Source organism: Parasteatoda tepidariorum, chromosome 1 (assembly GCF_043381705.1).
Source record: "Parasteatoda tepidariorum isolate YZ-2023 chromosome 1, CAS_Ptep_4.0, whole genome shotgun sequence".
In the NCBI taxonomy this organism is placed as follows: domain Eukaryota; kingdom Metazoa; phylum Arthropoda; class Arachnida; order Araneae; family Theridiidae; genus Parasteatoda; species Parasteatoda tepidariorum.
Genome location: NC_092204.1, coordinates 66,374,433 through 66,401,663, shown reverse-complemented (window position 1 = coordinate 66,401,663; position 27,231 = coordinate 66,374,433). Strand labels below are relative to the sequence as shown.

General features: G+C 27.3%; 1 protein-coding gene across 5 annotated transcripts; it reads right to left on the bottom strand.

Annotated features, from left to right (window-relative positions):
* Positions 1-988: 988 nt before the first annotated feature.
* LOC107448727 (uncharacterized) lies at positions 989-27,194 on the bottom strand. 5 transcript variants are annotated; one of them, XM_071181557.1, is made up of 20 exons: positions 26,943-27,149; positions 23,421-23,453; positions 23,305-23,322; positions 21,619-21,822; positions 20,617-20,656; positions 20,459-20,476; positions 17,945-18,185; positions 16,927-17,110; positions 16,400-16,441; positions 14,282-14,425; positions 12,724-12,915; positions 11,742-11,813; positions 10,698-10,838; positions 10,478-10,601; positions 10,256-10,351; positions 9,547-9,681; positions 7,545-7,613; positions 7,335-7,464; positions 5,771-5,978; positions 989-3,711 (listed from the first exon to the last, which is right to left on the bottom strand). In XM_071181557.1, exons 2-20 carry the CDS (start codon positions 23,432-23,434, stop codon positions 3,555-3,557), a joined length of 2,229 nt encoding a protein of 742 aa, XP_071037658.1. In that variant the 5' UTR covers positions 23,435-23,453; positions 26,943-27,149; the 3' UTR covers positions 989-3,554. The 5 variants fall into 5 exon arrangements, with proteins under 5 accessions (XP_071037658.1, XP_071037664.1, XP_071037661.1 ...); XM_071181563.1 differs by lacking the exon at positions 10,698-10,838; XM_071181560.1 differs by lacking the exon at positions 20,459-20,476.
* Positions 27,195-27,231: the final 37 nt, after the last annotated feature.

The following is a 27,231-nucleotide window of genomic DNA, read 5'->3' as shown; positions in this document are numbered from 1 at the left end:
TATTTGCTTATGCTAAGATGTTTAAAATAAATAAAACGTAACTTCAATAACCATATCTTGAATTCTTTTTTTTTTTTACAGTGAGAAAAATAGAACTATTATATGCAATTAATTGTACTTTAAACGGATAAATACAAACACCGACATTATAATTTTCTCATAGAAACACGGTGCTGAACAGATACTAATTCAAAAATTTTTCCAGGGAAGACCATATGACCAGGCAACCCAATGCAGTGTTCGATGACTTCCTATAGTTAGGTAGTAAGCTACTGTTACCAATCAAAGTAAAAACGTTTAAAATTTTAATTATAAAAAATATTTATAAAATGATCCCTCACTGGTTGCTTTACCCTATCTATATTTTTCTCTTTATAGCATTTTCAGTTAAGACACATTGTCTTCTTTTTAACCCAGATGTTTCCCCAAAGGACAGAGAAGTGAGATTTGGAACTATAAAAAGAAATAAATAAAACTTGTGACAGGCAGAACGATTATACCTCCCTCCGAAAGGGAAAAACAAGCAAGAACGCTTACTTTTTTTGATTGGTAGAAGAGTGCATAGGTTGCGGTAGTATAGAGATGCTATGTTCGTTATTTTTAATTAATGTATTTATTTTTGTTATTTTAAATTTGTTGTGATACGAAAAAGGTATCTTCAATGATCTATTTTAAGTTTAAACACATCAAATCAGTATTGAATCCGTCGGGAAAAAAAGGTTTGTTTATTCAGAGAAAGTACCTTTTTTGTGTCTGAGTTTGCAACTTAAAATATCGTCTGCATTAATTAATTTGTATATTTGAGGTCACCCTCTCAAACCATTAAGATTGAGTCCTAGAACATGAAGATCCGGCCATTAGAACATAAGTTATTCAGGGCGGTCTGTTTATTTTTTTGAGCGGAGTTCACAATTTTGTAATATTATTTAAAGATGATAAAATTTAAAAACTGACACGGTGTGATAAATTATATAAAATACAGTTGAAATATATAAAATACAATTTTATTTGTACACTTTTTACAATGGCATATAAGTGGCAAGTAATTTAATTACATACTTACATTTAAAGATTTTTAAAAAAAAAATATTAGTGAAACAAAAATATTTTCAATAAAATATAGAATCTGTAAAAGAAAAAGAGCTATTCAACAGCACTTAAACAAAATATATACAATAAATAAAAAAGGTGAATTATGAATAAGCCTAACAATGACACAGATAAGAGTATGCATTTATTTAAAATATGCGACAGGGATAATTTAAAGTGGAAAAAAAAATCTTCCTAATAAATACTTTTAAAGGATGTAAAATTTTTGATAAGAAATTTTATGTACAGACACATACTACTTTATGCAATACTGCAATTGAAAAGTAACATTTCAAATTAATAAGTATGTAAAGATAATGATAATAAATAAAGAGAAGGTCTACTTTTGCAGAGCTTGTGACCAGCTCAATGACAGATTTTGCATAAAGTTAGGACATAATTACTAGAATTTCCTATTGAGGATCATTTTATTTTCTTTGAGAATGCTCTTTTTGCATGCTTTATTCCTAAAAACATCATTAACAAACCAGGCAATTGTATCTTTTAAAAGTTAATAATAAGATAACTATAAATTAAAATTTTGCAACAAAATAGGGAAAATGAAAATTTTTTAAATATTGATGAACAAAGATAATTTAGAGGATAAAAAAAGATAAAAAACAAGCTGATAATAGACATTGTTGTAGAATTAGAAGAATTCAACAATTTGAAAAACTAAACTTGGCATCTTCATCTATAACTTTAAGGAGTGACCAGGATACCATCAAGATATGTGGGAGCAACCAGGATACCATCAAGATATGTTGGAGCAACCAGGATACCACCAAGATATGTGCGAGCAACCAGGATACCACCAAGAGCTATGGGTGTGACCAGAATACCATCAGGAGCTATGAGAGTGACCAGGATACTATCAAGAGCTATGGAAGTGATCAGGATACCATCAAGAATGAAAACACCATTTAGAGAATTAAGGCCAGAAACTTGTAATTTTGACGAGAGCCACAAGTCAGGAGATATTGAACTATAATGGGCTGGAAGTTGAGGAAATGAACTGTGTAGTAGATCTCTTTAGAGCTCCACAGCAAGAATGTAGATTCAAGCTTATCTAGAAAGGTAAACTGTAAAAGGGGTAGCATAAAAAAAAAGTGGCATAAATGCCTAAAAAAAAAGGGAGGTGAAAAAGGAACTTTTATTGGTGGATAATCCAGAAATCCCTGCCATGCTAATAGAAAAGTGTATTAAGTCTTAAGACTGAAAACACAACAGGTTTAAAACCTCATTGAAGAAAAGTTTATAATAATCATTATAAGCGAGAAAGGAATTATTTTTTAATTATTGTAATATTTTTGCAATAATTATTTTCTTCGGCAGTTGGCTTCCAAAAATATTTCCATTATTCTACGAGTAAAATTTCTTTCCAAGACAAAACTTCCAAGGTTTTTAGGGCACTCTAGACAGTTCATTCAATAGAAATGAGATAAAATCAGTAATATACAAAAGAAAGTCAAGGCATCTTTGAGTAACTAAGCAGCTTTGAAATTAAGCAGATTAACACAGTTCATTGCAGAAGAAGCAGGATTCATTTCCTTTGCTGCAATTTCTTTTATTACTTTTCTTCTTATGGGATAACACATTCTTTTATTGCTTAACTTTATTTTTCTTTGCTTCCTAAATGATATATTTAACTTTTAACCTTACGCTTACTGTAGTGTAGGGATTACTTATAATTTCCTTTTCTTTGGAAAGCTAATAATTTTTCTTCTTTTCACTATTTTCTTCTTAATCTATTGTTTAACAGGTTCAATGAATAGTCTATTTTTATTGTTACAATTTCGTATTTCTTTGCTTTCTACATTTCTAAAGCCAATAAAGCAGCTTTTTGATCTTCTTAACTAGCTTAAATGATAGAATATTTTTAGCTGCACAGCTACAATTAATATACTTATAATTTCTATTTTCCTTGAGAAACGAGTAATTTTTCTTTTCACTGTTTTCTTCTTAATCTATTGCTTAACACGGTTCAATGAACAGTCTATTTTCATTGTAACAATTTCGTATTTCTTTGCTTTCTACATTCCTAGACCCGATGAAACAGCTTTTTAATATTCTTTACTAGCCAAAATGATACGATATTTTTAGCTGCACAGCTACTGTGAAATCTTACCGGTTATAAATCTTCAGACTAACACTGATCTTAACTTATTATTTTCCTTTATATAACCAATATTCCAATTTAAAATAAGGAATTTGACGATAATTTGTATCAATTAACAAGTCCATGTGCGTTATGCATCCCAACTAGATAACATCAAAAGTCACAAGAAAGATAGGGATAATATCGAAGATCATAACAAAGTCTATGATTTTCACCATAAAAATAAATGATGTTTTCTATGTGATGTTAGCAAGGAAAATAATTAAGTTTAATGAGAGATTTAAACCTGTCAAGATTCAGTCTCACACTTTCTATACAAGGCAGGGATTAGTAAGTTGCAGCAGCGTTAGAAGTTTGCCAATGCACCCATTGAATCTTTGCAGTTGATTACATCAGCATCCACAAAAACTAGGTTAGCCTTTGTTAAAAATGCCAAACACTCCTCAGAATCAGGAAATGCTAAGGCAGTTTGAATATACGCTACCGGTAAGTTTGGACGAAATCTATGAAAAACAGGACATAAAAGTTAATAAAATAAAATTGAAACTAGCAGAAATATCCTCTGCTTAGTTTCAGATAAAGGAACATACAAGATAATAATGAAGCATTTAACTAAAAAATAAATCTAATAAAGGCGAAATAATACTTTACCAAATTAATGCACCTGTAAACTAAAATAAAGATTATTAGTATTACTCAATGATTTTGTAAGCATACAATTTTGTTCAAAATATCAAATAGTTTTTGAATCTTAAATACAAAATTGCAGCTTACAAAACCATTAACATAATTCAAACATAAAAAAGGTCATTAGCGTTTGAAATGTTCACACCGTTAAATTTGATGCTTTGATGATTAAGTTCTATACATGATGTTAGTTCAGTACTTTTAAAGATCTGGCAGTTTAGGGTGGGTTCTGACTTATTATTTAGGATTTCATAGTAAATTTGATTATTTCTATTTGTTAATGTTTTTTTAAAGATAGTTTGTGGCACGAGATTTCACCCCTCTTTTATGCACGCTTCAGATGTCGCCTGTAGCAGTCAGCATAAGCTTTGACTCATGTGTTCCCTTCACTGCTCATCAGCAGATATATCAATTCTTAGTAGCATCATTTAGGAGAATTAAATCATGTGAAGCAGGGTTCCCACGACCTGCAATTTTTTTAAAGTGGTAGCAAAAGTGAGACACATTTAGACGTTTTAAGCTATCAATAAATATTTCATTTAAAGGAAATATATATGGGTGCAAAAAATAATGTGGGAATTATTTTGCAATTCTCAAATAAAAGATAAATTTAAGCCTTTTTCAATAGTCTTGAAAAATCTTAGCTACCATTCTAATTTTTTCCAGGTTGTGGGAACCCTCGTGAGATGATGTTGCTAAAATGCCACAAACGAAAAGGTTGAATGTGCAAATAATCTAAAAACTTAATAACATGTTTTTTTTCATGGATTTTTCTTAAAATATATATATATTTTTTTAGTTTCTAAAATGGAATGCAAGTTCTAATAAAACAAATTTAACACATATTTTAGTAAAATTAGATTGTAAAAATTTTAATTTAAAGAATTTCTTAACTAACACTGCAAAAATAACAAAAAGACGCTTCAAGTTAAAAGGAGTGATAAGAAACAGAACTTATCACTTTTGAGGGAATTCGATATTTTAAGGAAGAACAAGATATGTAGCATGTTTCAAAAAGTGGGGAAAAAATGTTTTAATATACAAAATATATTCTTGGCAAGTTGCAAACTATACTAGAAAAAATTAAATATTTACAAAAAATGTATTAAAATATATTAGAAAGAAAGCGTATTAAAATAAATCTAGAGATTTGTCTTTAAAATTCCAAAAGCTCTTTAAGCCAGTCTTGAACTATTTGTGACTGTATACAGTTGCAAAATAATTTTAAAAGGGGAAAAAAAAAAATTTCTACTGACAAGATGAATGATCAATTGATCATTACACAGTCCAACAAAACATCTCCGAACACAGATTTACGCAAGTTCGGAATTAAATTCTATAAATTACCTTTCAAACATATTGTTCATTTCTGTAGTAGATAACATTTAATGCTCTAATTTAGAGTAAATTACTTTATTTATATTCTATGAAAACCATTTAAAGAAAATAATAAATCTTATCTTCACTTAAGAACTTTAGAATTATTCATCTTACTTAATTTATCACAACCTTCACAGTATTACAGTATTTTTTAGTATCTTACACAGAATACCTTTTAACTTATTCATTTTTATTAAACCCTAAATTTTGTACTGATGAATCATAAAAATTGTGAATATTAAGCTATATTTTCTCACCAATATTTTGTAGCAAGATTACTTATTTTTAGTTCAAAGCATAATTTTTTGAAACAAATATATTTGACTTGCATAAACACTATATTTTGATTCATAAGTTTTTAGGTATAACTGCAGTTTTTAAAAATTAAATCAGAGCATAGAAAGCAATAATTTAATTTCAATTCTGCAGACATTCATACTTACCCATTGCAATATTACAACAAAATTTAAACACAAAAAATAAATAAATACGTACGACTTTATAATGGTCTTTAACGCAGCTTTTCTAATGCGTTCAACAAACCAGTCCACAATAAACGAAGACATTATAGGAGCAGATAAATAAAGTCTAAAAAACCTAGAATAATTAGAGTTTGAGTATGCTTTAGCTATTTTTAAAGCATGAGATACTACAATGTCTTGTTTGTCTTCATCTGTCAATTCTGAAAGAATATTTTTCAATTCTGAAAGAAAATGAAAGATATCTATAAATTAGTTGACTGAACATAGAAAATTTCAGCAGACAAAATTAACATATTTTACATAATTATTAATAAGAAATCACACCTTAATATATGTACACACACACACAAATATACAGGTGGTTGGACAAAATAATGGAAACACTTCTATACTAACACATTTTTTCAACTTTCTCAAAAATACTCAGAGAATCATTTTATTAACTTAGGAGTTTTAGGGTATGCGATTTCTCATATATATCAATTATGTTTAAAACTTAAGGAGATTGACAATAAATTACAGACAGAAAAAAGTGTTTTTGAACAACCTATGACAAAAAAAAAATGTAGCAATAAACTTAACTTGTGACTGTTATTTTGGTTATTATATGCAACAATTGCACAAAATTTCGTAAACCTAGATATAGTCATTTTTATTTTTAAAAAAAATCAAAATTTTTTTGGATCAATTTAAAATTACAAAATTCATTTAAAACTGTGCAAGATACAAGCAATTATACTGTGTCTGCACTGGAAAAATAAAAAAAATATTTTTTCTTAATTTTGTAGAGAATTGTATTTGGCAACTAATGAAAAGATCTGATTTGAAAATCTTAAAATTCAAAAAGTTTCACCAAATAGTTTTCGTACTTTTTTTTTGTAAAAAAAAAAAACTCAAAATCATAAGGGGCTTTCCACATATTTTATTTTGTACTATTAAACAGGATTTATTATAAAAAAAAAGGTATTGTTTAGGACTATCCCCATTAAAGTAGCTTTTGTTTCCTTATTAAATTTTGTCTCATACAACATTTTTTCATTCTCCTGCAACACTGTTTATTCTCATTCTACAAGAGTGTTTTAAAAATCTGATTCATCTGAAGTTCTTATTATAGCTTTTAAGTTCTAAACTGTGGTATTTAACAGTTTCTGTTGTCACTTCTAAACAACAGTTTTTTATACATTAATTTTTTTTCTTTTAACAAAAATAATACATTGTGTAATAATGTGATGATTCTAACAAACTTTTTTAAACTAAAATCTGCCTTTAGAAATTAATGGCAAGACTTATATTAAAAAACATGTCTTGGCATTTTCTGAGCTGGAAGAATTACTCGTTCAAATGAGTTCCCTTTATTTTCCTCTCAAGTGCCCAATAAAAAGAATGAATCAACTTTCAGTTTTTAAGAATCTGTGATTTGAAATAGCAAAGTTTTTGGAAAATCACACATAAATAAAAAATGTAAACATGCTAATTGGTATCTGTTATAAAAGAAAAACTTTAATCAAGACCTTTGCAGCAATATCTAAATTTAATTTTTTTTTAATGGAAAGAATAAAGAGAAAAGATTTCTATACCTATAGCATTTTCTGTGTAAATTGTATATAGAATACGGTATCCTGTAAATTCTAATCTATTACCCTCATTAATTTCTTGATACAACGCTCTAAGTTGAGACTGACATTGATTGAACTCTGTATGATCACCCTGTAAAAATAAACATTTAAATTTAAAAAAAAAAAATCATAATATAATGAAGTTAAATAAGTAAATAAATCAAAAAATACCTTTTCTAGAGCTATTCTTGCATGAGTTTCATATACTTGGACAGTGAATTTATTTCGAATACACTGAACCTAAAACCAATTAATATGGGAGTTAGATACGTCATAGATAAATTTTTTTGTAATTATGATCATTTGGCTCTAAAGGCATTGCGAAAAATAAATAAAAATACAAAGGTAACTATCACTAATTTAATCAATGGATTAAAAAGTAGGCTGCTTTTTAAAATCAGATTAAAAAAATACAGTCACAAATTTTAAATGTGTCAAAACTGTCTTTTAATTTTATATATGGAGAATTATTTAATCATTATCATGATTCCTCCCTCTTTCTTTTTTTAATTTTTAAAAAAAGCTTTCGATTTATGTAAGGAATTATCAGCCAATAAGAAATTAGTAGCAAAGGCCATATACATTCATTACCTCTCAAAGACCTTACCTGAATAATGATTTGCTCTATTAGATCCATGCATTTTAATTTTTCTTTATAGACCATTTGCAGCATTGTACAATTGGGTAAAATTTCCTTATGAGCAAGTAGGGATTTAGGACAAACTCTTTTCATTATGAAGTACTATGATTATGAAACATTTTGCAGCCTAATTTATTGTTTTAAAAATTTTTTAAATCAATTTTCATAAATTTTTAAGGTTTAGAAAATTACCATAATTGTTTCTATACCTAACTCATTACAATAATTCTAATTCAATTATATCAAACACTAAAACAGCAGTATCTTTAAAGACATGTTTTCTAAATAAATTATTATTCACAATTTAAACTGTAGCTGTTAAAACTTTTGCATAATGTAGATGATAAAAAAAGAATTTGAACATTTTAAAATATTCGGACTGGCATTAGTAAAATTTATCACCAAGGCATTATTTTATAAAAATTAAGTATTTGGCTTTAATTTTATAAAAGTTAAGAAATATTTCCAAGAATAAATCAAATAAATTAAGCCAAAACAATTAGGAATAAAAGTTTGAAAAATTGGTATAAATGATATTTTAAGACGAAAAAATTATTTCTCCATAAATTAACTTAACTAAAACTTAATTAACTTAATTAATTAAACTAAAAAACAGGGATGCACAACTATTTCTGCTAGCAGTACACAAAAGCTAGAAAATACAATTTTGAAGCTAAAATTAATAAATAATATTAGTTAAAACAGTAAAAAGTTTAAATTATCCATACTGGCATTAATAAAATTGTAAAAATGTGAGATAAATTTTATTTAAATTGATATGACTTACTAAAATAAAGTTTTTAAATTTAAATAAATCTAAACAAATGCAGTTATAAATGTTTCAAAGCAAACTATATCACAGTAAATTTAAAGATATAGAAGAGAAGCATAAATATAAAAAGTTTCAAGATTTACTTTCATTTTTACTAAAATTAAGAAATAAAATTTGTTACTGTTAATCAAATTTAATTAAATTGGTTTTGATCAGAATTTTAAAATTATAATTTGTTACTTATCTTATTGAAATTTTCTTTACAATTTATTTACATTAATTTGAAAGAAATAACATAGCAAACTGAAATAATTTTAATATAATATAATTTTAATGGCTTTAAAAAAGTTAAATATTTCAAGTTTTAAAAAGTAATACAAAAAAAAATAATAATAATAATAATAGACACAAATTTTTCATCCCCAATAGAAAAAAAAAATTTATTAATTAACTGTAAATATTTGAAGGTTAAGAATAAAATTTCACTTAATCAATACAGTGTTGCACCCACTTTCAGAAAATGAATTTGAAAGTGTTCTCTCGTTTTAAGAAGATACTGATGAATATGATAGCTAAGAATAATAGCACTGACTATTATTCTTAAAAGACTATGACCAGATAAATTCCATTGGTAAGGCTTTCACACTAGATTTTGAAACCGGTTAACACACTGTTGTAGCGGTGTATCAGTCTACAGTTCAAATATTAGTGTAAAAATAAAATATTTTAATGTTTAATAAATAAAATAAAATTAAACTTACCACCAAATCTTGCCTGATTGACTTTAGCTGTTCACAAGCAAAGTGATAATCTTGTTTTTCAATCCAATGTTTTTTTACCATAGTTAATGACTGCCTTAAAATGTCTTCCGGACGTACACTAGAGGGATCGACAGCCTAAAAATTATAAAAAGGCAGTCATGAATATTTTTTATAAGCAGAGGATAGATTTGACATAAAAAAGTTCACAATTATTATTATTATTTTTTTTTTTTTTAATTCATGGGTTGAGTGGTTACCAACACCAAGGCTCCTAACAAACCATAAGAGGTGGGTAAAAAAAGGTACAATAGTTTTTCATAATAATCCATTTGTAATAATTGCTATCTTTAATGTAATAAAAAAGCTCTTCCTGCTGCGCATTTATGTTATTTGATTTTTACATTTTAAATGGTTAAATTTTCAACTTTTCTATAGAAAAAAATGATCACTTAGCCAAACTAGAAAGAGAAATACCAGAATTGAGAAACAGAGGTCAAAACTTAAACAATTTCTTGAACAGAGCCCAGACCAAAAGTATTAGGAAAAAAAAAAAAAGAAAAAAAAGGAAAGCCGTGCAGTATGTTTATGAATATTATACAGATGTTTGAGATAACAAAATTTATAATTAAAAAGTAACCACATAAAAATTATACATCAATTTACTAACTAAAAGAAATATCTTTAAATTAGAACTTCCTAATATACATACCCCAGTCAATCTTAGAAAAGGCTTCTCCAGGTCTTGACAGGTTCCTATAACAGCGTCAGAATTCCAATCTATGTCCGCACCAGTCTCATCAATAATCTAGAAAATAATTATTTATCCAAAAAATTTTTAAAATTATTTATATAAAATTAACCAGGAAAAAAATATCATAGCAAATAATATTCTAATAGAAATAAGATAAAATAAAGCAAAATATAAACTTACAAAAAGATTTCCTGGAGATAAAACATTACTGTTGACTCTTTGGCATTTACTTTTTACTTCGAAGCGTGCAGCTCGTTTTAACAAACGCTCATCTGTTGAAAACTCTGGGTCAACAGTAAAATTCCTGAAGATAAATATAAAAATAAAATCAGAATAGGATCCTTCTATAAATGCAAATGAAATTAAAACTATAACATATAAAAAGAAATGTCAGACTAACATTTTATTTCCTTTCTTTCTCTTGTTTTTGCCTTTAGAATTCAAGTTTGCCTTTCTTAGAGGGTGAGCATCAAAGTGACTTACTACACTAGAGTTTAAAGTTCTCCTTGAATCTCTACTATCATTACTGGAATCAGATGAACTGTTAACAAAAAATAGTGCTAAAATTAGTGAAATAAAAATAAAGCTGATTAACAAATTATTTGTCCAAACAAGTTCATAGTCCCTTTTAAATATATTTCTTTTCAGGTACTTAATACAATAGGCATGCTGCAATTATGTATGAAATAATACTGAATGGCCATTCTGGGCTTTGCATTTAATTCCAATGTTTTGGCACGATTATGGCAGGAGCTTAGTGATACAATATGGTCACAGACTTGTTAATATAGACATTGAATTACTGAACCATCTGTTCGATTAAAAAAAAAATTAAAAAAACTCATCCCCAATAGAAGCCTGAAGCCACTTGCTGCAATGAAAACAATAGTTAAATTATTTCAAAAGAGGAGGATATCACAACTCTATTAATCCACACTAACGCAAAGCTGCTAACCCCACAACCCTATTTAAAGTGACTTATAATTGCAACAGTAACCATTAGTTGCCTGGAAGATTTCTTATGATAGCTGGACAATAGATGTCCAATGATTCTTCAAGTAGATATACAGTTCAATGTATAGTTCCAATACTTCTATGCCATGAAAGAAATTAATGCCATGAGAAAATTTAAAAGCATTAAAAATTCCATAAGAAATAAAAATCGTCAGCTCTTATTGGAACATCTCATGCATCCGAAATTTAAATATTCCTACTTTACTTAAATTAAAATATAGACAGAAAAATTAAAATATAGTGTTAAAATTTAACAGAATTTTGCCTTGTACATCAAAGGTCAAGCTTAGAAACTTCAGAAAAAAAAAGAGTAAATAACTAGACTAGAATAAACTAAATTAATAAACAAAGATAAGAATTTGTCCACACAAAATTCAAATTGAGAATTATACTTTATACGACCCTAAAATAAAAACAATTTAAATGTTACCTATCATATTTTTTCCGATGAATAACTTTTCTAGGAGGACTCCGTGACCATGATCGAGACCTGGAGCGTGATCTGGAAAAATATCAATTGAAAGATTATTTTAATTAGGAATAATATCAAATTTAACAATGACTTAAAGCAACTCTTATTATTAAACTAAATATTTATTTACTGATTATTATTATTTTTACATTATTAGAATGAAATTGGACTAAGAAAACAGGGACTTTCATTAGGAAGATACTTGTGTATTTGTAATAATTAGGAAGCTTGTTGTTGAAGATATTGGAAGGAACTTCAACTTATCAATTTAAGACTAGCTAATCAACTTTAGGTGATAAGTTATTAAGTTGCTAATATTACCAAGTAGCTAAAACATTAGCTCTTTATATATATATTTTTAATGATTGTGCTGTAAATTGTAATAAAAATTAACTGAAGTGGGACCAGATACTGACCATGTAAAGCCAAAGTCACATGTTTTAGTAACCTATTCTTTTTTTAGAGTTCTACTATCCAAGACCATGGCAGTGATAAAGTAAGAAACAAGATGAATAAAGTAAAAAATAATTAGAGAGCTTAAACACAGTTTTTTGCTACTTAGCACAAAGTATACTTATCTTCATTTTGGCCATGGAAAGGACGTTAAACAATTTTCATTTTGGGCTGATAAGTGTGGTATATGCTTGAATTTGATAAAATATTACCTTCTATTTTCTTAAATTTTTCACTGAAAGAGGACTTTTAGTCCAAGGCAACCTCCAATTGACTATATTACCCATATAAGCACATATAGCAATAGTGTTTAATTTTTTTCAGTCTCTTTAAAAAAAAATTCACATTTGTAGTCATAAGGACATACAAAAATATATTTTTAGGTAAATATGCATTCTTTTTTTATACTTCAGTAGTAAAGAGTTGCTCTTGAAATATAAATATCAGTGAGTAAAAGTATGAATTTATTTAATAAATGATCAATTACCGTGAACGGGAGCGAGCTTTATAACTTCTGTTTTTATTATAGAAATTATTCTTTTGGTTGGTATTTCTTGGTGGACTTGGTTTTTTAACTTTGTTCAATGATGTGCCAACAAATGAAGGTGAGGTAACCTCATTCTTTAAGGCATTAACATTTTCTATTCGATTCTGTTGCACATCATTATTTCTGAAAATGCTACAGGAAAATAGAAGAATAAACTTAAAACACAGGGAAAAAAATATAAATAAACAATATAAATATACAACATTTTAGACATAAAACACCTACTCCAATAAAATCAATATTAAAATATTTCCATGCCTGGTAAAAATCAGGGCATCCAATGTGTTTCAAAAAATGGAGAGTTTGGAGGTTCATTTATAAAGCTCATTTGTAGTTGAAACCATTTAATAAACAGGCACCATAATAAATTATTCAGTTAAGTGTTTTATTACATAAATATAAAAAAATAATTTAGATACTGAATTTTATTAAGATGGAAATTAAGCAAGAAATTCTTAACTTAGCAATTTCTTTTCAAATGGTACTGATTTTTAAAACTACTCCTTTGGTTGGCATTTTACCACAACAAATCTGAAATTTTACAAAAATTAGAAGATTTATTGAATAAAAATGAAATGAATCCGAAACTAGTGTAAGTTCTCAAACTTTATTTAATACCGCACAAATTTAAGACAGGATCTGACATTATCTAGGATAAGACATTTATCTATAGGAATTGTGTAAGAATTATTATTTATTTATATATATTTTTTTTTTTAAAAAAAAAGGTATAATTCGTTAAAATTTTTTATTTAACACTTTTCAAGAAAATTCATAATTTTAAGTTTACAATTCCTATGTTTTATTCATTACGTCTGTACAATTTCAGTATTGTTTCATTATATTAGTATCATTGATAGACCCAAATTAATAAAAATGAAGTGCAAATTAAGCAGATTAAAAGCAAATGTGCAAAATGCAAGTTGTTGCCCTTTTTTCGGATTTTATAATACGAGGAAAGCTTTTAGAAGGGGATTATAATTTTTTTTTATTATATACAACTCTTTCTAGAAAACTTAGAATCTGACCGTAACATTAAGCTTTTACCTCTCGTCACTGAAGGAATTAAATTAGGCACCTTTTATTAATAACAAAACAAGAAAAGATGATACTACATTAAAACTTAAGTTATTTTATTTTAACCAATTATTGATTAATCATTTTTCAGCAAAAGTTTTTTTTCTTCCAAAATATATCTTTGGTAATGCCTAAATGTGTTATAATTTTCAGATAATTTTTTCATCAGAAAATTAGTTGAATTATCAGTTCCAGATTTTAAAAATTGAAAAATAAATTGATAATTTTTTTTATAATTAATAAGAAAGACTTTACTTTTTGAATCATTAAATGAAAACAGTAACATCTCACCATGTTAGAAGAAAAAGTTTAGACCAAAGGAAAAGTTAATAAGCAAATTTAGCTAGTTATAATTTCTTAAAAATTTTCAGCAAGTATAGAAAATATTATTATTATTTCTTTCTTTCTTTCTGGAATTTACCGAGGTAAAGGTTCAGCACTCCAATCTTTCGTTAGAATGGTTCCATCACGGTAGGCTTGAATCAGTTTCCCTTTCAAAATTATTTCCACTTGGTCTTTATCGATGACACTTGTACATTTATTAAAGCATTCACTAACATAATTCCTGAAATAATACCCACTTAAAGTTAAAATTGTTCCAATGACAAAATATGTTAGTAAAATATATATAAATTTTAAGCAAAATGAGAAAAAACAAATAATAATAATTTCTAAAGCATATTTAATTACTTGAAAGTTTGAACTAGAATTTTGCATATCTAATCAAATTGCATCTTAACAACGTAAATTAGTTAAACTAGGTTATGCAATGAAGAAATTATACATCTAGAAAAAAAAAAGAGAATAAGAACATCAGAAATGACTTTTATAAGTAGGGGAGAGGGGGCACATGTGAACATGGTATGTTTTACCAATATGATTTGAAATAAAAAATCTCGAAAAATTTTCAATTGATGGCAGTACTAGTCCTACCTCTCTGAAAAACTTTCAGAACAATGAGACATTTTGTTGATCTATTCTGACAATTTCTTTGTATCAGCTGGTGTTGCATATATTATAATCGCTCGCTTCTCCAAGTGAAAGCATAATATAAATCAACTAATAAACTAAAATTAACTATTGCAGATCATTATATGAACATTCAGGTAAGTTTATGACAATTATTCTTTTTTTTTACTCAATTAAAAGTTCTTTATTTTTCAAGTTAGGTTTAAGAAGGATGATGGGGGCACTTGTGAACAAAACATCTGGGGCAGATGTGAACAGTTCACAAGTGCCCCTACATAGTATTAAGATTATTATCCTCATGATATTATAAGTTTAAAAAATATGTATGCATTTAAAATTATCATTATTTAATTTTCCATAATTAATTTATTAATTTTTCCTTTAAAAAAATTTTTTTTTATTAAATGGTTGATCGCGCATCACGCATATTAACTGATACACCTGAGAAAATAGAATTGTTAAAGCTACAAATGAAAAGATAGAAAAAATGAAAAAAAAAGCATGAAAGAGTATTAGAGAAGAAAGAAAAAGGCCCATTACAACACCCGTGGAACATGAAGTTGCGAAAAACCCAATTACGGATAAATTATTGTACAGCTGAAAAATTATTTTCTTATTGACAGTACTGTTGTACAATTTAAATTCACATAGTAAGCTACAACCCCCTCAGTATAATGCGTATCTATATCTGTCATATTAAAGAATTTTTTTCTTTGAAATATGATGATTGCTTTGTGTTTTTAATCTTGTTCATATGTGCCCCAGGCCTGTTCACAAGTGCCCCCAATAGGGGCACATGTGAACAATTGAAGTCATTTTTCTAAAATATTTTAAAGTAAAGAAATATTTTATTGAAAAACCTCAAAAAATTCTACGAGACAAAGAAAAGACTATTTAAACATATGGACTTTTTTACTATGAAAAATTGATGATATTTTTCGAAAAATGAAGAAATAAAAAAATTTGTTCACATGTGCCCCCCTCTCCCCTATTATTTTTCAAATTTATAAATTACCTACCTGTTCTTGAACTAGAACACTACTTGTCAGTATATTACTACATTAAGCATTATTAATATGAATTTTTATTAAGATACATAAACCACAGTCGAACCTCGAACTCCCATATCTTTTGTTCTATATCTTGCCTTTTGCTCTCGTGGGTATAAACAGCCCTATCACTAATGCTACACTTATAAGGTTAACGTTACCAATCTAGATAGTAATGTCAATGACGTTTTCCCAGTGATAATGACAACCCTTCAAAATGAAAGCTCTCGGAAAAGCATAATGCCCTGGTTTGTAACTATCAATTCTCAAGTTTTATTCCTCAGCTATCAAATTTAAATTATCAAGCACATTTTTTCACTTTTTCTTCAATGCCTTAATTTTTCAATCATTTTAATGACATTAATGATTTTGGCATAAAACTACTGATTTGCTTACTCTACTCTATGGTCGAAATTGAAAATATATGCTGAATTTTTAATAAGACTTAATTTATATGGATTTTGCTTTTTATTTTAAAAAGCAAAATTAATATATTAGAAATAGCAATTTGAAAATCTTACTTCAAGGATGGTGGCCATTGATCATTCGGCATTTCAGACACACTGAAAACATAAATATTTACAAAGATTATACTTTATATACTTATATAGCAATACACAGTAACTTTGAATATAAAATTTAACCTTTGGACTGATAAAGAGTTACCTTCCAGCAAAGCAAATCAGTTTTCTCCGATATTACTTAAAAGGGAAACAGTATTCAGTATGAAAAATATTTGTAGAAATTCTAACGATAAGCTGGATGCCAAAAAAAAGCAGATAGAGCTTTTTCAGCACACTAACATATAAGTAAAATTACATAACACATCTTGAAATAATTGATTAATACAAAATACTTATTGTTTATAAATAACCTACACAAACATGAATTATGATTAGAAAGAGTCAATCAGGGAAAGTAATAAGCTCTAAATTATTTGAGCAATTCAAAGTATAAAACTGCTTGATTGGCAAATAAGTTAATAGAACACACACAGATATTACATTTTTCAAATTGCCATGTAAAAAAATGATTATGAGATACTTACGATTTCTGATGCAAAATGTTAGGTTGCTCAGGGAGTTTAGCTTCTATTTTCTTAGGAGAGTGATTATTGAAATTTTGGAAATTATTCATTTTTCCTTGTGGCGAATTAAAGGAATTCTGAAAATTATTATTCTGTATTTTCTTCTTAGGGAGAGAAAATTTGATGCCCCCACTTCCTGGAGCTTCTAAATAAATAAAAACATAATTAAACATTAAATGTTAACATAACATAATAAAAACATTAAATGTAGAAACAATTAGATATTACAGGCATGAAAGTGGATAAAAATAAAGATATTCAGAAGATTTCACAGGTTGTGAAACCCAATTTATGCTAAAAAACAGCGCTATAATCTCCTTTTCCTGAAAATAGTTGCAGTTTTAGTCCTTTCAGAACAAAAAGTTTTTTTAGTCGCCTCAGGCTGACAATAGTTGCAAATAGTCACCTGCAACAACACTGCAGACTTTATTTACACAAGAAAAAGAAAAAAAGAAAAAAAAAAAGGGGGGGGGAGTAGAAAATGTTTTTTTTGATTATTTTTTTTTGTAAATAAATTCTTCCTTGTCAACAGAAAATATGTTTTAGAATTGCAGCCTTTATATTTTGAGAGATCTTCACCTATTAAACAATCCATTCTTTAATTCAACTTCTCATTTGTTTTTAAAACACTTAATATGTGTTGAGATTAACCCAGTTTTTTTAAAGACACTAGACCATCTCATTTTCAAAAAATCTTCTAAAGAAGAATATTACTGCAAAATCAAACAACCATAATTGATTGCATTTTCTAACAGATTTTTAATACTATAAAAAAAGGAAAAAATGTCAAAATAATTTCTGTTTGGCATGTACATTACAAAACTCAATTTACCTGTAAATTTAAAAGAGGGGGAAAAAATGATCACAGGAAAGATTATACAGGTGAGAAAATTTGTAAAAATATGCTGACATATAATCTAAATTTGAACTGTCAGAATTAGTTATTATTATTAGAATTAGTTATTAAACAAAAACTCACGTGAAAATCCTACGCCTTCAGGTGATGATGACGGGGATGAAGAGTTAATCGTAACCACTTCAGACTCAGGATTTGGTCTATTGGCAGCAGAAGTTACAACTGGCTCATTAGACTGACTATTATTTGATTCTGGTTCTTCAACTTGAGGAATAGTAGGAATTTGCGGTTGAAAATTATCACTGGTAGCAGGCATTGGATTCATATAAAATGGATTGCTATTTATAACATAGGGGTTGAAGTTCTAGAAAAAAAAATGTTAAAAGTGATAAAGCAATTGAAAATCTGACTAAACAAGAGCTTTTATAGAAACTTTCATTACATTTATAATTAAACATTCGACACATAATTATTACAATTAGCCCCCCCCCTATTACGGCAACTGTAATTTAATTTTAGCTTAATTGAGGTGCCAAATATTAAAATTGTATAGTTATGTTTTAACCTGCATGGGGTGTATTAAACCCATAATAGGAAACTACAAAAAGGAAACAAGTGGAATCCTTCTAAGTTGTGAAAGTGAAATTTCCAACAATATTTAATTAATGAGTTTCAAAAACTGTATTTTATGATTCCAAGAATATATTTATGCACAGATAAAGTCAAAAATGATAATTTTTGAGATTTCTGAGAGAAAGTCTGTAGGAAATCAATTTATTATCATTATTATTTACATGAATATAAATTTTAATTTTCTTCTAATTAATATTTCATAAATTAATTTTTAATGATTAAAAATTCATTCCCTTATATTAAGCACTTGTATTTCATATGGTAAAACCTGATCGTCAGAGGTCACGCCACATCACATTTTAGGAGTATTTTAAGAAAATTATAGCGTATTATGTACTAACAGTGCTATGGGTGGAATAAATCTAGTATATCTCATACACGGAATAAATTAGCTACTCACAAATCGTATAAACTTTTTTTTTACAAAAACACAATATAGCAGAACATAAAAAGCTAATATTATTAACAAATAAATAATGAACTTAAGTGCAACCTTATTGTTGATGCCCAGACATTGCTTTTCTGGCAATTACAAAAACAAACTACTTCCAGCTTTTTTGTAAACTTCACATTCTTTTAACTTTCTTCAAGCATAGTAATACAATAAACATAATCTAAAAAACTTTAACTCACATCAAGTGATATAAATATCTAATTGATATAAATAAATGCAAGTTTTTAGATGAGTTTTTTTAAATGTTTAAATGCAAGGTGAGAGTAACGTAAAATATTTTCAAGCTTAAATTTTAAAACTGAAATCAACCTCAAAACTTAAGTACTTTCACTCATTTGAATGAATTTCAAAGGGGTGTATTATGCTGGATTGGATTGTTTTAGGATATACTATTGTACTGTGTTAGGCTGGATTAATATTTTTATTGTGCTTTACAAAAATAAATTTAGTATACATCAATGTCTTGTTTCTCACATTACATTGTTGTTATATATGGAAATGTGAAAATTTTTTTCAAAGAACTCTCCTTGTATTTTAACACCTTAACTTATATTTTAACACAAATGCAGATTCTATTGCCAATTACTGTGTACACTGATGCATAATCGCAGAAAAGAATCAAATATGAGAAGTTCTAAAATTAACAATTTCCTGTGAAAGACAGCAAATGAGGATGACATAGAATCTATTGCAGAGTAAGGTTTGTATCACAACACTGTAATGTTATTGAATTCAACATAGTAAATTTATAGCTTTATGGTATGTTTTAAAAGTTTTCCTTGTGTCATTTTGTGAAATACTCTTGAATAAATAATCCTAATTTTTTCCCTGGCCCTAATTTAAAGTAATGTTTTAATAAAAAAAAATTTTACGTAAAAAAATTTGATGAGAGAAAATTCATAATTGTATATAACATATTAAAAAAAAGTTTTTGAAGGAGGGTAATCAATACAGAGTTATAGCTGCTGTTACGGATAGGAAAAAATACAGTAGATTTTACGAAACATAAATTTGATGATAATTGTTGGAAAATGTACTAAATATTTCACAGGTAGGAAATTTTATAATTACGAAAATATAAAAACTTGCACTATTTTTCAGTTATGATTCACATTATATGAACTTGAAATGTTATGTATTACATTTACTTATAATTTTGAATAGTAATAAACAATTAATTCATCAAAGATAGTAAAAATATTTTTTAATTAATTTAAAAAGGGACATCTGAATAAAAATAAACTAAATTTTTTTTTGTTGTAGCAGATTTTTATAAATGAGTCTCGTTTTATTACGCATTAGTAACACTTATGTCTATCTCATTGTTTGTAATGCTTTGATGTTTCACGATAAACAAATGGCTGATTTTTACTGGTGTATAAGTCAATCGAATGATCTTAGTGAAATTTTAGGGGTTTGAAAAGTCAACTTATACACTATATAGGGTATATAATTTTATGTTTCTTAATTTTTGTTTTTATTAGTAGTGGATGATAATTAAGAAAAAAAAAATCTTGGCAAAACATAACACTAAAAATTAAAATACATACCCAAGCAAATCCATTATTCTAATAAAAAAGTATAAAAGAAATTCAGAATAAACAAAAATAACTCCAAAAGCAATGAATATACAAAAATGTAGATAAAATCACACTAAAATTAGGTTTCATAGTAAAAGATTTAATAAAAGATAAAACTTTATACTCACATAATTATAAAAGGGATAATTAGGAGGATATCCTTGATACCTGAAAAATTAGTTAGATAAATAAAAACAATGAAAGTAATGAACTGAATTTTCTTTTCTTTTTGAAAAAGGAAATATATAGTATATTTTTAGAAATGTGTCAGTTTTGATGGCTTTAACCATGATGAAAACTGACACATTAAAAATCTAAAAAATTGCACCCATTATTTGGCAGGGGTGTTTTTCTGAGAGGTACCTATTTTGTGAAAATTTAGACATAATTTGTGAAAATTAAAAATTATATTAAAAAATCAACACAAAAATATAGATTTATTGTTTGTTACGGGATACAAAAATAAAATTTGAAGAAAAAGTAGTTTGTGAAACTACCGTTTTTCCTAAAGTTAAATATGTGAAGGTACCGCTAAAAGGTAGTAAATTTGTCCTGAACAGACCACTGTTTGGTATAACAACTAATATCTCAAATAGAACATTATACATAATGTTTAATATAAATACTGAAATGGCACTAATTTCAGAAATATTTTCCCACACTAGCTACATTTAGTCAGCCTTTCACCCCTTCAGTGGGTTGATATAATGAGTACCAAGCATGCTTGGAGACTAAACACAGGGGGTTTCGTGTCTGGCTGACCACCCAATCAAAACATCTGCTTCTGCACCTCAGAGCCCAAGTCAAGAAAACAGATGGGCATAGTCCTTGGCTCTCTACGTGCTACCGAGCCACTGAGTTTAGTTTTAGCTATGTTCAGTAAAGCAGCATAAAAAATAAAATTTCACAATCTCAATAATATGAAATCTTAACAAACAATTGCAAATGAGATTTTAAATAAAATAAAATATGCAAACTGAATTAATGTGTTAACTTAGTATTATTTTAAAATTAATAATAAAAAAGATACATTAAAAGTAATGGTACTAATCAATTTATTGCATTAAAGTTGGAACAGTAACAACTGCATTTGGAAACAATATAATCATACTACACGAATATAAACATACCCAGGATATGCTGTGTACATAGTAGGGTTAGGCCATCTCATAGGAGCAAATTGATTTATGGGATTAACCTGAGGTTCAGTATTAGTGGAAGTTACTTCCGTAGTTGTTGCACTTGGTCTAACAGCCTGGAGAGCTTCATTAGCTTTTAACCAGGCTTTTGGGATTTCAGCAGGCATGGGTGGTCTAACTGGCTGACCATAAGACCTTTTAAAAAAGAAAACACACTTTATTAAAAATGTAGTCTATCATTAGACTTTTTTTTTCATCAATTTAACTATGCTAAAAGAAGTGCTGGTAATTTACAAATTAAATTTGCATAGTAGAGATAACAATTGAAAAGATATATAAGATACACATGTACTTTCAGTTTGAATTTAACAAAAACATTATTGTAGGAAGATTAAATAAAAAATAAAGCCGTAAGCTGCAATTATGGAATCCTAAAAGTTGAGAACTGGAGAACCATTGCCATCCATATGGTTGCATGGAAATCTCTTTAAATGTTTGGCTTACCATGGGCTGTCATGCTAATGATAATAAAAACTATGTACAACTAAATTTAAAAGGACATTTTTTTCCTTAATAATTCAGTGAATAATAATAAATAAAAAAACTTGACAGGGTATTGGAAATTTAAAAACCTACCTTTTTAATTGTTCAGTTTGAGCAAGTTTGTAAAAATATGCATTATTTTGGTAATATTCTATTGCCAAAAAGATATAAAATAAAGAGGGTTTTTTTTTTGCGAAAAAAAAGTAATAATACAGTACAGAACCCGTTATCCGGAAATCAGAAAACCGGAAAACCAAAAAACCGGAACGAAATTCGATACATTTTCCCGCCATTTTTTTTAAAAAAAAAAAAAATTTTTTTTCCTCATAAGATTTTAGGATTTTTCTTTCGTTTTTTGAAAGATGTTTACCTTACCATCATTTTGGAAATAATCATTAGTGTATTACTCCATCGTTTTTTCTTTTTAAGATTATTCCAAAAAATTTTTTTTTTTTAGTTGGGTTTAACAATAAAGAAAACGGCTTTTTGTAGCGATTCAGAAAACCGGAAAAATCAGTTATCCGGAATAGCGATGGTCCCGATCGTTCCGGATAATCGGTTCCCTACTGTATTTTATTTGAACTTTGGAGTTAACAGTTGAAGGAAGAAGAATAAATTATCGAGCTATATTCAGTGATACTGCTAGATTTTGAAAACTAGAAATCCTCAGTAGTACACAAATCTTCAAATTTCTGAATCTTTTTTTTAATAAACAAAAGATCCCTATTTTAAAGATATACACCAAAATTTTTTTATGATAACGAATTTTTTTAAAATAATTGATTCAGTAATAATTCGACCAATTAAAATAATTATCCTTAAAAGCTTAAAATCTGGTTATCTCTCACAAAGAGACACAATATTCTTTTTCATATATAAACAATTCATAATACTGATTAAAGTTAAAATAAAACTTTACTTAAAGGTAGACTAACAAATGTATCACTGAAAGTAAAAACTGAATAGTAAATACTGCTTAATTTAAAAATTCACAAATAATGTTATAAGGCTGCTTTATCACAATTTTCGAATAACAATAAGCTAATTCACGAACTATAAAAAATATTTATTTTAATTAAAAAAAAAAACACCTTGTCTTTTTTTTTAGAATAATTAAATTTAATTTAAACTTACTGTGCCTGCGTAACCAACCTAAAATGAAAAGTTAACGTGGTCAAAGTAACAAAAGTGATTTAAACAGCATTTAATCATATAAAAATATTTATAGATATTTAAAATACAATTCTTACCACTGGGACATCATGAAAAGTTAAGTTCAAAACCTAAAAGTACAATAGAGAAGAATTAAAAACATGGCAGATTACAAATGGGAGAAATATACAATCAAATTAAGGTTTAAAACAAAAGTTACTTTTACAGTATTTTATATTACTGAGGAAAATTACTGCACATTGAAGGTGTTTAAGTTATAAATTTTTATTCACTAGAGCACTTAATTTATTCAGTTAAGGATTACAAAAATCACTAAGATAGATATGTAATTCAGCAGTGATTATTCTAAGCGTTTTTAGAAGAGCGGCCTACCCTGCCAGCCTTATGATGTGCCCTCTTTGTAAAAATAAGCCGCTATCTCTTAAAAAGATCGTCTTTCTATTCATATTCCATTAAAAAAATGAATTGTATAAATAATAATTACACAACGGTGAAATTATACGTTCAATTCTGATTATTATTACAAATATTTATTTAGTTAGGATTATTCTCAACTGGCTAAATTTTTATAAGTTTCTCTTTCTTTTAGGAAGGAGGGACTTATACTAATAGATTTTAAGTTTTGAAACTATTTTTTAAATAAATAAGTTTCTTTTTTTTAAATGTACCTTTAAATGTTCAATTTCTTATAATTTTCAGCTTAAATTATACAAAAAAAAAAAAGCTTTCAATTTGTTCATCAATCAATCTTTTTTTTTTAGTTTACTTTTTTTGAAAAAAATTTCTGCATAGTAATTGTCTTTCAGCATGCCTTTATTTTTTATAAACTAAAAATTTCAACATGCCTTTTTTTCTTATACTCTACAAATTTAGAACCAAGTTAAATTTAAAAAAAATTTCCGGCCATTTCCACATCAGAACCTCTTTGCCCTGTTATTTCTGTGCTAGGAAAAACTTTGAGAAAATATTTAAGGCTTGTCATGAGTTAGCTACAAGTTATATTTTTTTCATTCTGTAATGCATTTTTTTTGTTTTTAAAAACTCACAGCCATATAAAAGGTGCTAAAAAAATTCAAAGAGCCTAATAGTTACCCTAAACATAGTTCTTTTTATTCGAAAATTTCCTCACAAATTATTGCACTTAATTTTTTTTTTATAGTTACATTAACTTTTCAAAATATTTTTAGAGTTTAGTTTGTCATATTCCTTGATATTTTTTTCTTTAACATAGGGAAAAAAACAATTTGATTTACACAATTTAATAATAAACTTGCATATGTGATAAGAACAGTGTTCTTTAAGTGAGCCACCTTTGATCCGTCCAGAATTTTTTTTATGTCATTTAAATTTCAGCTCTGGATGCCCTTTGAATCTGATTAACCACTCAGATTTAGATATATAAAAGTCTATTTGCATAGTTTATTTTTTTTGTAAATCCACATGATTTTCTAATTGCTTTTTTACTGCTACAAATTTTTTTTTTGGCTGCTTCTCAATGGTTTTTCAAAATCGAATTTGAGCCATCACTTTTTTAAAAGTTTGATTCATGATGATTTCATGTTGTTAGGTAGTTTTTCCAAAAGTCTGGGCCTTTTTCAGATGATTATTCTTAATTTCAATATTTTTAATATAATGTTATTATAAAATGCAAATTTCGAATTTGTGTTATCACTTTTGGATAAGTTTTATTACTGATGTTTCAATATGATTTTCCATCATTAAATGATAGTTTTTTTTTATCCTTTTCACATGGTTATTATTAATACGTTATTTTGAATTTGAGTTATCATTTTTTGAAGAGTTTAATTCACATTGATTGTATCATAAATCCGAGTACATGGATCATTTCTTAACAGCTGTTTGTTGAGTTTCAAGTATTTCCGTGTGGTTTTTCACAATTCCAATTTAAGTGATACAATGTTATGAATAGCGAATTTCGCACTTTTGAAACTACTACTTAATATGCTTGATTTTACCACAACTCCACATTAATTTCTAATCGCATTTCGGAAATTATAGTTACTTATTGCCTTTTTCTGTCATTTCAATATTGTTTTTCAAATCTCATTACTATAATACATTATTACAACACTCCACAATTCGGGAATCATGGTTATTTAACTGAGGAAAGTAACTATTTCTCTTTACAAATAAGTTATCTTAAATGATTTAACTTGTTTATAATTCTGAAAATTTATTTGATTACTTTATTTTGGGTTTATTGAAAACCCTACAAATGTTTGTGAAAAACAATGCTCTTTTTTGGATGAATATGGTCTTTTTAAAGTCTGGATTATGTTGAATATGGTCTTATTAAAGTCTAGTTTGGGAAAATTTTGGACCAAAAATTTTCCCAGGGCAGCCTGAATTCCCATCAACTAATTAGCGCAATTGGGAGATATTCTGCATCCAGGCTGTTACCCAAGTCTAGGGGAGGTAGTAAAAACAGATTTTTCTCAAAATTAGATTTCAAAAATGCGCAAATACAAATCACAATATTGACTTAAGAAATGCGTAAATATAAATTGCGATTTTGGATTTTTAAACCACCTGAATACGAACGGACAGATGTAACTCTTAAATCTGGTAAATACGGAAATTGTTGTTCGTTATTAAAATTGTGTGAATATGAATCGCGATATTAGTGGATACGAACAATTCCATAAATCCAAAAATCTGTCAAACCAAAAGATTCAAATTGGTTGATCTCTTCCAATTGGCAGAAGAATCATATACACACAAACGTCTAAGCATAAGTTTAAAAATATAAATTATAGATTGTGAAACTTAGTGAAAATTTCGATTATAAGATTTTGATTAGCAAAAGTTTGCAAATTAATGGTCTTGAGAGGCATTGAAAAATCAGATGCCCTGTTTCTAGACCAGAAAGGATGATATGAAAAACCCAGAATTCCAGGGTACACCCAGGATGCAATCAACCCTGTGATGTTTTTAAAAAGTTCTTAAAACTTGTCCAGCTGTTTATCTTCTCTGTTGTTAACAAATTTTTTCACAGTTATCATATATTCAGCTATTTTTACATGTTATGCATTTTGAAAGAACCAATTAATCATTTAAAATTAAATTCCCTACACATAGCTTACAGAGGCTGCTTGTACTTAATTATAAAAACTATCTCTTTAAGCTATTTAAAGTAAGTAAAAATATGCTATTGGTCAGTTCACTAATTTATGGTAATAACAATCTGGAAACAAATCTGCTTGAGGAAAAAATTACAGAAAAAGTCCCATCATTGACTCTTATGAAATATTTTAATCCTCCCTTTAATTCACTTAGAAAACTACAACTTGAAAATATAAAATCAAAATCATACATCTTTTAAATGCTTAAGATACTGTTTTGAAACTTGATTAGTATTAATTTAAATAAACTTGTTTAAAATGTTTTAGTCTGTTCTGTGAATAAGATAAAAGGGCAATCAAAATTAAGAAGTAAAACATTATATGACTGTTGAGTAATGCCCTCATTTATCTTCATTAGATACACAATTTTAACTACTATCAAGTTATTCTGAGAAATTCGATTCTTCCAAATAAATAAAACATGGCGCCTATGGTTATTTATACAAATTTGCTTACTTGAAGGACTTTTAGAACTTGAGGATTGAAGATCACTTATTTTATAGGAGGTTTGTGCAATAATAATATATAAAAATGAATTATTTTAAAATTTCTAAAACATGTACAGTTTTATTCATTCTAAGAAAAAGCAGAAAAAGTCGACGTAACAAAACGCGAGATATCGAGAACAGTATTTCTTCATTTAGCTTCAGTTCTTTTGCATTTATTTTTGTTACTTCAATCTCAAGCAGTGTAGAGAAAGTGATCATTAAAAACTCAAAAAGTTCAAACAATTCAACATAACCAA

Coding starts and splice junctions, on each gene's coding strand:
- LOC107448727 (XM_071181557.1), bottom strand. Junction 16,442..16,926: donor AACATTTTGCATCAGAAATC/GTAAGTATCTCA, acceptor TTATGTTTTCAG/TGTGTCTGAAATGCCGAATG. Junction 10,839..11,741: donor CATCGGAAAAAATATGATAG/GTAACATTTAAA, acceptor TTTTGTTAACAG/TTCATCTGATTCCAGTAATG.